Source organism: Oncorhynchus gorbuscha, linkage group LG11 (genome assembly GCF_021184085.1).
Source record: "Oncorhynchus gorbuscha isolate QuinsamMale2020 ecotype Even-year linkage group LG11, OgorEven_v1.0, whole genome shotgun sequence".
In the NCBI taxonomy this organism is placed as follows: Eukaryota; Metazoa; Chordata; class Actinopteri; order Salmoniformes; family Salmonidae; genus Oncorhynchus; species Oncorhynchus gorbuscha.
Genome location: NC_060183.1, coordinates 47,626,679 through 47,640,253, shown reverse-complemented (window position 1 = coordinate 47,640,253; position 13,575 = coordinate 47,626,679). Strand labels below are relative to the sequence as shown.

General features: G+C 42.0%; 1 protein-coding gene across 1 annotated transcript in view; it reads left to right on the top strand.

The window, feature by feature from the left end:
* The window catches only part of cabp7b (calcium binding protein 7b), a 31,334-nt gene extending 27,777 nt beyond the window's left edge, over positions 1 to 3,557 (top strand). Inside the window, exon 5 of the mRNA XM_046368161.1 lies at positions 1,307 to 3,557. Coding sequence (XP_046224117.1) covers positions 1,307 to 1,431 — 125 coding nt within the window. The 3' untranslated portion in view covers positions 1,432 to 3,557. The remainder of the gene's footprint in view (positions 1 to 1,306) is intronic.
* Positions 3,558 to 13,575: the final 10,018 nt, after the last annotated feature.

Genomic DNA, 13,575 nt, shown 5'->3' with positions numbered 1-13,575 from the left:
GTCCATTTGGAAGATCCATTTGCGCCCAAGCTTTAACTTCCTGACTGATGTCTTTGAGATGTTGCTTCAATATATCCACATAATTTCCTTCCTTATCATGATGCCATCTATTTTGTGAAGGGCACCAGACCCTCTTGCAGCAAAGCACCCCCACAACATGATGCTGCCACGCCCGTGCTTCACGGAAATAACAAAATAACAAACGACCGAAAACCGTTCTGGCTGGTGCAGACACACAACAGAAAACAGAAAACAATCACACACGAAACACAATAGAAAACAGGCTACATAAATATGGTTCTCAATCAGGGACAACGATTGTCAGCTGCCTCTCGGGCTTCCTTTCCAGCCGTGTTCCCTCAAACCGCTGTCTCCCTTTACCTACTGCCTCTGCTCTCCTAGTTGCCTCCATCTGTTCCCATGGGAGGCGATCCCTTCCAGCCAGGATCTCCTCCCATGTATAGCAACCCTTGCTGCCCAGAATGTCCTCCCATGTCCATTCCTCCTTATAGCGCTGCTCCTGCTCCTGCTGCCTGTCACCACGCTGCTTGGTCCTTTGGTGGTGGGTGTTTCTGTAACGGCTGTCGTCGTGGAAGAAGGTGAGGACCAAGGTGTTCATGATTTTTTATAATAATACAAACTGAATAACAAAACAACAAAGAAACAACCGAAACAGTTCAGTCTGGTGCAGAAACACACAAAGCCCTGAAAACAAACACCCACAAAACCCAGGTGGAAAAAGGCTATCTAAGTATGATTCTCAATCAGAGACAATTAACGACACCTGCCACTGAGAACCATACCGGGGCCAAATTCAAAAACCTACATAGAAAAACAAACAGACTGCCCACCCCAACTCACGCCCTGACCATACTAAAACAAAGACAAAACAAAGGAACTAAGGTCAGAACGTGACATTCGGCTACCCGAATCGTTTGACCCAAGTTAAACAATGTAAAGGCAATGCTACCAAATACTAATTGAGTGTATGTAAACTTCAGACCCACTGATAATGTGATGAAATAAATAAAAGCTGAAATTAATCATTCTCTACTATTATTCTGAGATTTCACATTCTTAAAATAAAGTAGTGATCCTAACTGACCTAAGACAGGACATTTTTACTAGGATTACATTTCAGCATTTGTATATAAAAAAAACGGTGTTTAAATGTATTTGGCTAAGGTGTATGTAAACTTCTGACTTCAACTGTACATATACAGATCTGGCGTTTTCTCGCTCTGACATTCTCTCTATCTACATATACAGTATATAACTCTCTCTGACCTTCTCTCTATCTTCACAGCCAGCCCAACACAACAGAAGCACACATGTGTGCGGAAGAGCCTGATTTGTGCCTTCGCCTTTGCATTTATCATCAGCGTAATGCTTATTGCAGCTAACCAGATGCTTCGTAGAGGTATGAAGTAGAACGCCCCGTCCTCCACTACCAGAAGGGTTGTTTCCTTTGTTATCCTTTCACACTCAACCCAGTGACTAAGCATAGACAAATTGAACTGATAGATAGGAACCAGAGACATATATTTAATGACCATTCTGTCCTGAGATCCATTTAGAGCCAAAACACAGACTGAACACCCTGATACCAAAACTGTCAACTGGACTAATGGTTATAGGCCAGGAACCTGAGGAACAAAATGTCTTGTTTACCCTTCACCATTACTTTCAGATGTCCTGAAGGTTACCACCAAACACACTGTATCATACACAAAAAGAAAGAACAAATACTAAGCAATTATACAATCTCTTTGATTCAACTCACCATAATGTTGCCCTATACCATTCACAAGGTAATTTATTAGCCTTCTATTTCCTATGAGATAAATGAGTAAAGCTGTAGTGTCTGTGCTCTATTGCTAACCATGTTGTCTGAAACATATCGACATTACGAGTGTATATCATGTGGCATTACAGCCTGCCCTTGCAAAGCACGTAGCCAACGGCATTTTTTTTCCCTACATACATTTGTATTCAACAGCACATAAAGAACAGGCACAGTACATACACAACATAACTCTGCAGTACCAACGGCAGTTTCTAAAGAAAGTATCCTACCTGTTGTAGAGAAGGAATTTAGAGATGTGGAGATATCATTTGGGGAATTTAGAGATGTGGAGATATCATTTGGGGAATTTAGAGATATCATTTGTGGAATTTTGTAGACACAGATAATAATAGTTATCATCAGCAAACCTGAGATGCATCTGCCAATCTCTATCTCTTGAGTCACTGTTCCGATTGCTGGCTCACCCCAATTCAGCACATGTACATGTAAATAATACCACGTAGTATGATTTGTGTACTTCCTCTGTGGTGTTTACCTTCAAAGTCAGATGTATTTATTGAAATGATTATGCAAATGATAGTAATTATTGCAAAAAAGTACACCGTAGATTAACGTTTTGTGTAAATATTTCTATTCTGCGAATGTGGAGACAGTTTCAAAGGACATTTAAACATATTTTTCGATTGGCTTCTGACATGGTCCACCAAAAACAACATTAAGCTATTGTTTAGATGGTTCTATTTTCTTTATAGAAGAAGAGATACTTTATATCAAAGATCAAGATATCAAGAATGCAAACATATACTTTTTTTTTTTAAATGCGGGTTCTTATGTATGATTCCCAGGTTTACTGAAACATCAGTCTAACACATTTAGTAACCTGCTAATTGCCATGTACTTAAATTTGACATTTTGCTCTTTTGTCATAATTCTTTTTTAGAAATCTATGTTGTCTCCTTATCATATATGAAGAATTTAACTATCATTTTAATGAAATGCTATATATATTCTCTTGCTCTTTTTATCACAAGCTGAATCAAGTCTGTATCATACCAGAAAATAGTATACTAACTAATGAAAAAGAACAGGGCTTGCAATAGTCTACCTTGATGAGGGTGACAAAATGTTGCTCGGTTATCTGTTCATATATGAGAAATAACTATTTGACATTATATGGATTTGCGCAAATGTGAAATAGCCAGTGTAATAGACAATACATACAAAAATAGCAAAGCAATGATATTGTATATGACCGATGTTACATTGCATTAACGAGGAGATATATGTTAATGTACAGTTTGTTGAGAGTGATCTGATGTTTTCTCATATCCCTCAATGTGTTGTCATATGAAGCAGTTTTGTTCTCTATATGTGACTGTGATCTTCATCAAGTCAAACATAGTGCAGCTCTGATACTTTGTGCCAAACGCGGGGGGAAATGCACATATCAATCATTTCAGAATAACATGTTTTAGGGATCGAATATCCTTGATAGAAACATAACTTGCAAACAAATGCATTTCTTATCCGAAAGAAATGTCTTGCAAATAAAAACTAACGCAATATACTGTATACTGTATGGACATGGTGTATAGAAATGACCTCTCATGTGAACCTTCAAGTGTCCTCGCACTGTCTGTTGTTGCCTTTGGTTGAACGTTCCAAGGCCTTCTTTCGGCATCAGTAATCTCACCCTATGCACGGTAACTGCACATGGGTACCCTTCACCACATCAAATATACATTTATAAACATGATGTCTGGATGCATGTTGTCCAATAAACAAACACAAACGTAAAAGCCTTGTCAAATGTTGTTTTCATACCTGCCGTACGGATACTGTAACTTTTACGGGAACAGACATGAGTATTGTAATGTTTGAAGCTCTATAGTGTGTACAAGTCTCCTACGCCGCGCAAGCGTTCACACGCCACATCTATTTCTGTGGGAACAAGCACTGTTTATGACACAAACCGTTCACACCCCTCTTGTTGGTGGAGAGAATTTTGCAGGTTCCAAGCTTATTTCCTGAAATTCTACACATTTTGTCATGGGGTACAAAGAAAACTTTGCCGTTTCTAAAGCAGATTTGCTTGCAATTCTATACATTTTGCCGTGTCTAATATGTTTTCATGTGTTATTTGGGTGACAAAAAAATGACAACAATATGTATGGGCTAAAAAACAAAATAAAAAAAAACGTTAGCTGACATGGGCAAGTTGACCTGGACATTTCTAACAAGTTATAAATAGCTCTCTAAGGTATGCCATTGACTAGCATGACAAGAGCAACTAATATATGCCATTTAGCAGACGCTTTTATCCAAAGCGACTTACAGTCATGTGTGCATACATTCTACGTATGGGTGGTCCCGGGGGATCGAACCCACTACCCTGGCATTACAAGCGCCATGCTCTACCAACTGAGCTACAGAAGGACCAACTGATGATGCACTACCCAATTTTGAAATTGCACATTGTGCATTCTACTATTACAACTTTCAAGAGTACATTTAAAGCCGGACTGAGTTCCTGAACAAAAAAAAAACCAATATATATATATACATTATTGTGATTTTGTGGGGGGGGGGGGGGACCCCGCGCCACCCCTGCCGACCCCTTGCGCCACCCCTTGCGGGCGCGCCCCACAGTTTGGAAACCATGTGTTATGTTGTGAGCCAATAGGTGATATATACATTCATATAAGATAGTCTCAAAATCTACTCAGGGAAGTTACTAGAATGTGACAGAAATTAGGAAATTATACCGAATTGTGTAGCTGCTTTCTAATGAGTTTGAATATGAATCTTCCAGCTGCTTTCTGTGACAACACCATTAGTGTTGTGGCTGTATCAATAGGGTTTAAACCCAACAGGACAGATGGTGGCCCTCTCTTCAGACAGACGTAAGGAGCTCTGGTTCCCTGGGACTCAAATCCCAGCATGTGAAGACAGGACAACATTTTATACCGAACAGTAGCAGACATCATTAAGAGATAGTGCTGGGTGATATGGACAAAATCCGTATCGCAATAAACTGCCTGAATTGATGCAATAACGATAAATAGTACGATACGTTCATAACAATGTGCACCACCGTAAAAAATATAAAAAATCATTTAAACTACTACTACTGGTTTGATGGTTGTATGGGTCCCGTTAACAACCACCCATAGTAGCAAACATATTTCATTTCAAGCTTCACATTTCTCTCGTATAGGCTACTTGTTGTAATAAACTACATCAGCAAAATGCCTGCGATAAGTAATCGGTATGGTCGGTGTCGATAGTTTTCAGTTTATCATCCCACTTCTGTTACAAAACATCCCAATGTTCAGTAAACCATACAGTGATGGAAAAGGAGACAGACTTGGTAGGAGACAGACTGGGTAGGAGACAGACTGGGTAGTATACAGACTGGGTAGGATACAGACTTGGTAGGAGACAGACTTGGTAGGAGACAGACTTGGTAGGAGACAGACTTGGTAGGAGACAGACTGGGTAGGAGACAGACTGGGTAGGAGACAGACTGGGTAGGAGACAGACTGTGTAGGAGACAGACTGGGTAGGAGAAAGACTGGGTAGTATACAGACTGGGTAGGATACAGACTTGGTAGGAGACAGACTTGGTAGGAGACAGACTTGGTAGGAGACAGACTTGGTAGGAGACAGACTGGGTGGGAGACAGACTTGGTAGGAGACATATTTGGTAGGAGACAGACTGGGTAGGAGACAGACTGGGTAGGAGACATATTTGGTAGGAGACAGACTGGGTAGGAGACAGACTTGGTAGGAGACAGACTTGGTAGGAGACAGACTGGGTAGGAGACAGACTGGGTAGGAGACATATTTGGTAGGAGACATATTTGGTAGGAGACAGACTGGGTAGGAGAAAGACTGGGTAGGAGAAAGACTGGGTAGTATACAGACTGGGTAGGATACAGACTTGGTAGGAGACAGACTTGGTAGGAGACAGACTTGGTAGGAGACAGACTGGGTAGGAGACAGACTGGGTAGGAGACATACTTGGTAGGAGACAGACTTGTGTAGGAGACAGACTTGGTAGGAGACATACTGTGTAGGAGACAGACTGTGTAGGAGAAAGACTGGGTAGTATACAGACTGGGTAGGATACAGACTTGGTAGGAGACAGACTTGGTAGGAGACAGACTTGGTAGGAGACAGACTGGGTAGGAGACAGACTTGGTGGGAGACAGACTTGGTGGGAGACAGACTGTGTAGGAGACAGACTGTGTAGGAGACAGACTGTGTAGGAGACAGACTGGGTAGGAGACAGACTTGGTAGGAGACAGACTGGGTAGGAGACAGACTGGGTAGGAGACAGACTTGGTAGGAGACAGACTGGGTAGGAGACAGACTTGGTAGGAGACAGACTGGGTAGGAGACAGACTGGGTAGGAGACAGACTGGGTAGGAGACAGACAGGAAATTGGAATGTCAATGTCCTTGGTCCATTTCACTTTCTTTTCAGCCTACCATATTAAATCACATGAGAAGTCATACCAGAGAGGAGAGTGAATTGAAAGTTCTGTTTTAGGTGACAATAATTATGAATCAATTATTCATTTGGCAAAATACCAGGAAACCTGTATGAAATTCCCACCCACAGCCTCTAAGGTCTGAACTACAGAATGGAACTTCTTTCTGCCCTGTTTCCTGACATGATGCAAATGATAAAGACAGTGAATACTCAAGTGTGATTGATAAAGTGACATTATCTGAAGATAAATCAGCAGTAAAACATATGGCTATGCTGTTGTATGAAAATATATTTTCAAAGGATGGATGGGTGGTATATTAACCTGACAGCCAACCTAGCATTAATATTATATCACCATGAATGTAAAATCAATAGTGTGAAGTCAATACACCACAGTAAAGGCAAGGTTCCGTTGGAAACAGATGAAACATAGTTGACAATAATAAGTTACTGTCCCATTGCAAATAAAATCTGTCATTGATCATGCAGCTCAATTTTCTATGAAACCAAGCAACGAAGCAAAAAAAATATTCAAATTCCTACACAGTATTCTTCACAGATACTTTGTTTATTGTTATTTCACCAGTTACTGCCCAAAGGGTTCCCAAATCTCTGGTTGTTTACGTGTCAGAATCCTCCTTGACGATACTGTGTCTTGACAAGCTGATGACCCGAGAGGCTCTAACATGGAGGCTCTCACTGAATTCTGAGTTTAGTTCCAAACAAGGCATGCCTTCTCTTTACCCCTCTGACAGTGACGGGGCTATGACTCACGCACAGGGAAAGCATTCCCTTTCTCCCTCGAGGTCCTCCATCTCACAACACGAGTCTGGCAGACTGTCTATAACATTCCCCTCAGGGGACTTTGGCAGACACTAGTTGCTGGCTTTAACTGGCCAAAGATCTCTCAAAGGACTCTAATGGCGCTAAGGGAGGGCTCCAGAAGTGATGAGACAGAAGGGGATGGATGTGACTGGCAGGACAATTCAGACTTTCGGACAGACTTTGGATCATATTGACGACTGTATGTTTGGTCTCCTGGGAGAAGAACAGTAATGAATTGTTTACTTGATCATTAGGAACTTATTTTTTTGAATGCTGGTAAATAGCCAAAGTATACAATAAAGTGAAATGATGTAATGGATCTGAAGAAGGAAATGGTGCCCATACACCACAGTGCTGTTTATAATGGCTTTCTTTCAGCAGTGTAGATATGCAGAAACTAATTCAAATTGAATGATGGTAATCTATGCCTTTATTCCTTTTCCATCTTTTTTATTTTGCATATCTGGTTTCCTGACTCCTTATCACCCTTCCTAGACTGTAACACATACCATCTTAGCAAAGAGAAGAGTCGAAATAAATGATATTCTAGGGGACTACAAAATCTAATAATATCGACATCCCTTTGAACACATCTAGACAACTTCCCAGACAATGAAAAAAATAAATCCCTGAGACACATTTTAAGTTTAGCATATTTTTGTGGATAGAGTAAGACTCAACACTTCTGTTTTAAAGATTCATACAACATGTTATTCTCCTGGGATTTGCCAAGCCGTTGAATGTATTTATACTTGTTCGAAGAGAAACAGAGGTCGGTGCCGTTTCAGATGGGGGAGGATGATTCGTTTTTTTTATGAGCACGGGCTTATTTATATTACAGCATATTGGAGGACTGCCATTCATATTCCACTCACCCAGCTCAATGTAACATCAATAGGTTTAGGCTACTATAAAACACAAAAAAATGTCCTGTACCGATCATGAGTTTGCTACAACCTAGCCTATTATTTAAAGTTTACAATGTAGGTGCACAGGTAAAGAGAATTTTGAGTAATCAAGGTGACAGTGACACATTCAATACCGCCTTGCACACTCTTTTTTTCTTTATCCCTTTTTCTCCCCAATTTCGTGGTATCCAATTGTTGTAGTAGCTACTATCTTGTCTCATCGCTACAACTCCCGTACGGGCTCGGGAGAGACGAAGGTTGAAAGTCATGCGTCCTCCAATACACAACCCAACCAGCCGTACTGCTTCTTAACACAGCGCACATCCAACCCGGAAGCCAACTGCCCCAAATTTCCTGGAGGAAACACTGTGTACCTGGCAACCTTGGTTAGCGCTCACTGCGCCCGGCCCGCCACAGGAGTCGCTGGTGCGCGATGAGACCAGGACATCCCTACCGACCAAGCCCGGACGACGCTAGGCCAATTGTGCGTCGCCCCACGTACCTCCCGGTCGCGGCCGGTTACGACAGAGCCTGGGTGCGAACTAAGGGACTCTGATGGCACAGCTGGCGCTGCAGTACAGCACCCTTAACCACTGTGCCACCCGGGAGGCGCCTTGCACCCTCTTGCCTGCATCTATCTGATCTAGGGTGTAACTATTAGTCCAACAGTTGCAAATTTGAGTTTCTATTGGACAAGCATGTTTATCTCTGTTTGCTTCCGTTTAAGAAACGTTTTCAACAGAATCGACGGAATGAATACACCCCTAATCACACACAAACAGCTCACTTTCATAGCTGCCACATAAAAACAGCATGATCACTTTGCTCATTGTATATATAATTCCTTCTTGCAACTATATATGTGCTCTCCTCCTCTCTCCTTTTTCCTTCACTTGTGGACTTCAGTGCACAACGTGTTAGCTGTCTGTGACCAGGCGAAAAAACCTTTCCAGGCCAAACCTTCATATTATGATCGCTAACCGCTACACACAGCCTACATCATTGTCACTTCATAGTCAACTAGAACTATTAGAACTTAGTAAACCCGCCACAATCATGCAGTACAGTGTAGAGTCAGAAAACAGTTAAGCAGCTACACCAACGGCCCCAGTTACAATATATTAATAAAACCAAAAGCTTACATTGACTTGGAAGAGTTCCAGTGTTGGATAGCTATAGCTAACTAGCTAACATAGCATGCCCCTTTGTTTGAGCCGGGTGTTTGAGTAGGCTAAACTAGCTAGCTGCATAAGCAGTTTAGCCATTACACCGGTGGGCCCCGGTGGCAATAAATGAATAAAACCAAAAGCTTACCTTGACTTGGAAGTTCCAGTATTGAATAGTCATAGCCAGCTAGCTAACAAATCATCCTTCTCTGTTTGAGGCGGGTGTTTGAGTAGGCTAAACTATTTAGCTGTATTTGCTAGTTAAGTAAATGTGAAAGTAAAAAAACACAACCAAATCTCTCTCTCTCTGTTGCGTTTCCTTAATTTTGGAAATGAATGTTCAAAACTGTTAAACTATTGTCTGTCTCTCTCTTTGAGTCAACTACTAACCACATGTTATGCACTGCAGTGCTAACTAGCTGTAACTAATGCTTTCAGTACTAGATTAATTCTCTAATCCTTTGATTGGGTGGAGAACATGTCAGTTCATGCTGCAAGAGCTCTGATAGGTTGGAGGACATACTCAGGAAGCTGTCATAACTACTGTGTAAGGCTATGGGGGGGTGAGAACCATGAGCCTCCTAGGTTTTGTATTGAAGTCAATGTACCCAGAGGAGGACAGAAGCTTGCTGTCCTCCGGCTAAACATGGTGCTACCCTACAGAGTGCTGCTGAGGCAGAACATTGTGTTTTAATCAATTATCTGGTTAAGTGAATCTGTATTTAGTATAGTTTTATCTAAAAAAAAAATTTTGTTTCACCATTTCGATTTTTATGAAATTCATTGAGGAGGATGGTCCTCCTGTTCCTCCTCTAAGGAGCATCCACTGAAGAGTAAGATGAAATGTTTGGACGGTTTTAAAACAGGATCTACGTTTGGAATAGTGCCTGCAGGTACTAAATTACTGAGAGGTAAGAGAACAACTGGGGGTAAGCCTTGGACTTGTTCCCCAAAAGGCGATGCAGAAGGTTGCTCGTCTCTTAATTAAATGCTTAGACTTTTGGTGCTCGTCTTGGGAAGGGGAGAATGTGCCCAATCTCAATAATGATTCATTCATCTATCTCGGACTACCTACCAATGATGGGTCCAACCAAGCAGCCGCCTACACCATGAATATATGATAAATTATCCCACTTTGTCTTTACCAACTATTATTGCGGCATAATACATTAATCAACCTTTATTTTCCATTCATTTTCAATCAACCTTTGAATTCCAAACAAGGCAGGGAAAAGGTTTATTAGATACTTATCAGCCAAATATTAATTTCCAATTGTTTTATGTTGTCGTTTTCTTGAACTGCATAATGATCGACATTCTTACCATGATAATTCCATGTGTTGACCCTAATTCCAAGCTATCTACTAGTGGGATATATAAGATGAAAAGATGACATTAATGATTAATGACCAATCTGTGAAATGAGGTTTGACCTGGCTGGCATGTGCTGCTCCTCAAACAACTGAATCAACATCAACATCTGTTCCTGGTGCATATGCTTTCAGCAGACAAGCTGAAGACTTGCTGCTAGGGAACCATTTCTCTTACAACTGTGTGTGTTACAAATCAAAAGTAAAAAAACGGTAGTGTTGATTTGGTATTTACTCTGCATTTAACCTTAATCGCATACAGTTCAGATTCGATGCTTGAATGACTGGATTGTGAAAAACAAACCGACTCACAGTCACAGCGAATGGACCTCTGCTACTGCCTGGTGCCTAGAGCACAAGTCAATAACGAAACATCTGTAGGGACTTCTGAAGAATAACAAAAACACAAGCTGCTTTTAGTAACACCTATGTCAAACGCAATCACTCTCGCCAGAACGTTCAACGTCAACCTGTTGTAAAATAGCCTACTGCGATATTTCCAAGACACAGGCAACTTGTTTAATCATGGATTCAAGGAAGACCGCCTCTATGTGCAACAGAGCTCCAGTGGGACTCGGCGTTGTAAGTCTCTTTTGCTAAGTTGAGAGAGAGCTTGTTGATGTGTCACATTTCAGCAGGGAATTGACTCAGTATTCAGTACTGCAACTTCTCATTTGTGGAGGTTAAGGTCTTAAAGAGCAGTTATTGTGGCACTGGAGAGCAGTGCAGCTAAAGGGCACAGAGTGTACTGACAATTAAGCAATCAATGCAAGCTGCATATTAATGACATTGAAGTTACTACTGATAGCTAAACACTGTTGCACTTGGAATTGTGTTTGGGTACAATGACTGTACATGTTGGTGAATAGTTTGAGTACATGCAAAACTACAAGTGTGGATGCAAGTCATCCACAGTAAAATGTAATAACTTTTTGGTAATTACCAACTTCATTATGTGAAGTTATTGTATGCCTGGGAATCTCAGGGCCAGTGACACATGTCAAAGCTCTCGGTGGCAGTTACGCAGACACAAAGGCTTTGAGACAAGTCATTAACTGTAGTCCTGCTCCAATATTGGCCTTGCAAGTTTTTATCACAGAGCCCAGAGATGCGAGACAGCCAGCACGGTCATAATAATCATCAGAATATTATTCACACTGCCGGCCAACCAACCAGGGAAGGATCCAGCTGTCCTGTCATCTCCCTCGGGGAGCCTATCTGAAACAAATTGAAAATGTTCTTTTAGGGTGTAGCAGTTTCGGTTTCAATCTGTGTCACTGTCACAGGAAAGGCAGACGCTGCCAGGAAAGGGTCCCTGTCACAGGGTGATGGGACATCCTACCAAGATCTGGGCTGGACCGTAGCTGCCTGGCACATATGGACAGGCCTCCATTAACACACTAAAGTAATGTCCTGAATACCACTTGTTCTGTTATCCCCTAGTTGATCTTGCAAGTGAAACAGGGGAAATAACAATATGTCCAGTTAAAACACTATTTTATTACCAGAAGATAGAAAATGTAAAACAATTTTGTTACAAAAGTGGCCAGCCATCCTTGGCGAGGTAATCACTCGTGGACAGACTACGTAACCATAAATGGTATCGTAGATCTGTCATGATACGGGAAGGTTTGATAACGAGCAGCATTAGTTCCCATGCTTTGGACAAATCACAATTTTCTCTTCTTTCGAAAAACATAAGGGGAGGGAACATTTGGTCAATAGACTTGCCTGTAACTCAGAGAGAGGGTAGAGCTCTTTGTTCCGGTTCCGATACTCATTCTCTTAATACGGACCAAGAACTTAATCGGAGGTAAAACAGTATGCCATCCATTATAAATAAATCCCAACATGGACAAACCACTTTCCATTCACATAGAATATGTGGAGGGAAGCAAATGACAAAATACAAAAGTATTTTTAAAATAAACTCAGCACAAAAAATAAACATCCCTTCTTCAGAACCCCGTCTTTCAAAGAGAATTTGTAAAAATCCAAATAACTTCACAGATCTTCATTGTAAAGGGTTTAAACACTGTAACCCATGCTTGTTCAACGAACCATAAACAATTCATGAACATGCACTGGTGGAACAGTCTAAGACACAGTTATGAAAACTTAGGACACTATAAAGAGGCCTTTCTACTGACTCTGAAAAACACCAAAAGAAAGATGTCCAGGGTCTCTGCTCATCTGCATGAACGTGCCTTAGGCATTCTGCGAGGCATGAGGACTACAGATGTGGCCAGGGCAATAAATTGCAATGCCCGTACTGTGAGACGCCTAAGACAGAGCTAGAGAGACAGGACGTACAGCTGATCGTCCTCGCAGCCCAGACCACGTGTAACAACACCTGCACAGGATCGGTACATCTGAACATCATACCTGCAGGACAGGTGTAGGATTGCAACAACTGCTCGAGTTATACCAGGAACGCACAATCCCTCCACCAGTGCTCAGACTGTCCGCAATTGGCTGAGAGGATGGACTGAGGGCTTGTTGTAAGGTCCTTACCAGACTTCACCAGCAACAACGTTGCCTATGGGCACAAACCCACAGTCGCTGGACCAAACAGGACTGACAAAAAGGGCTCTTCACTGACGAGGCGCGGTTTTGTCTCACCAGGGTTGATGGTCGAATTCGCGTTTATCGTCAAAGGAATGAGCGTTACACCGAGGCATGTACACTGGAGCGGGATCGATTTGGAGGTGGAGGGTCCGTCATGGTCTGGGGCGGTGTGTCACAGCATCACAGGACTGAGCTTGTTGTCATTGCAGGCAATCTCAACTTACAGGGAAGACATCCCCCTCCCTCATGTGGTACCCTTTCTGCAGGCTCATCCTGACATGAGCCTCCAGCATGACAATGCCACCAGCCATACTGCTCGTTCTGTGTGTGATTTCCTGCAAGACAGGAATGGCCAGCAAAGAGCCCAGATCTCAATGCCATTGAGCATGTCTGGGACCTGTTGAATCGGAGGGTGAGGGCTAGGGCCATTCCCC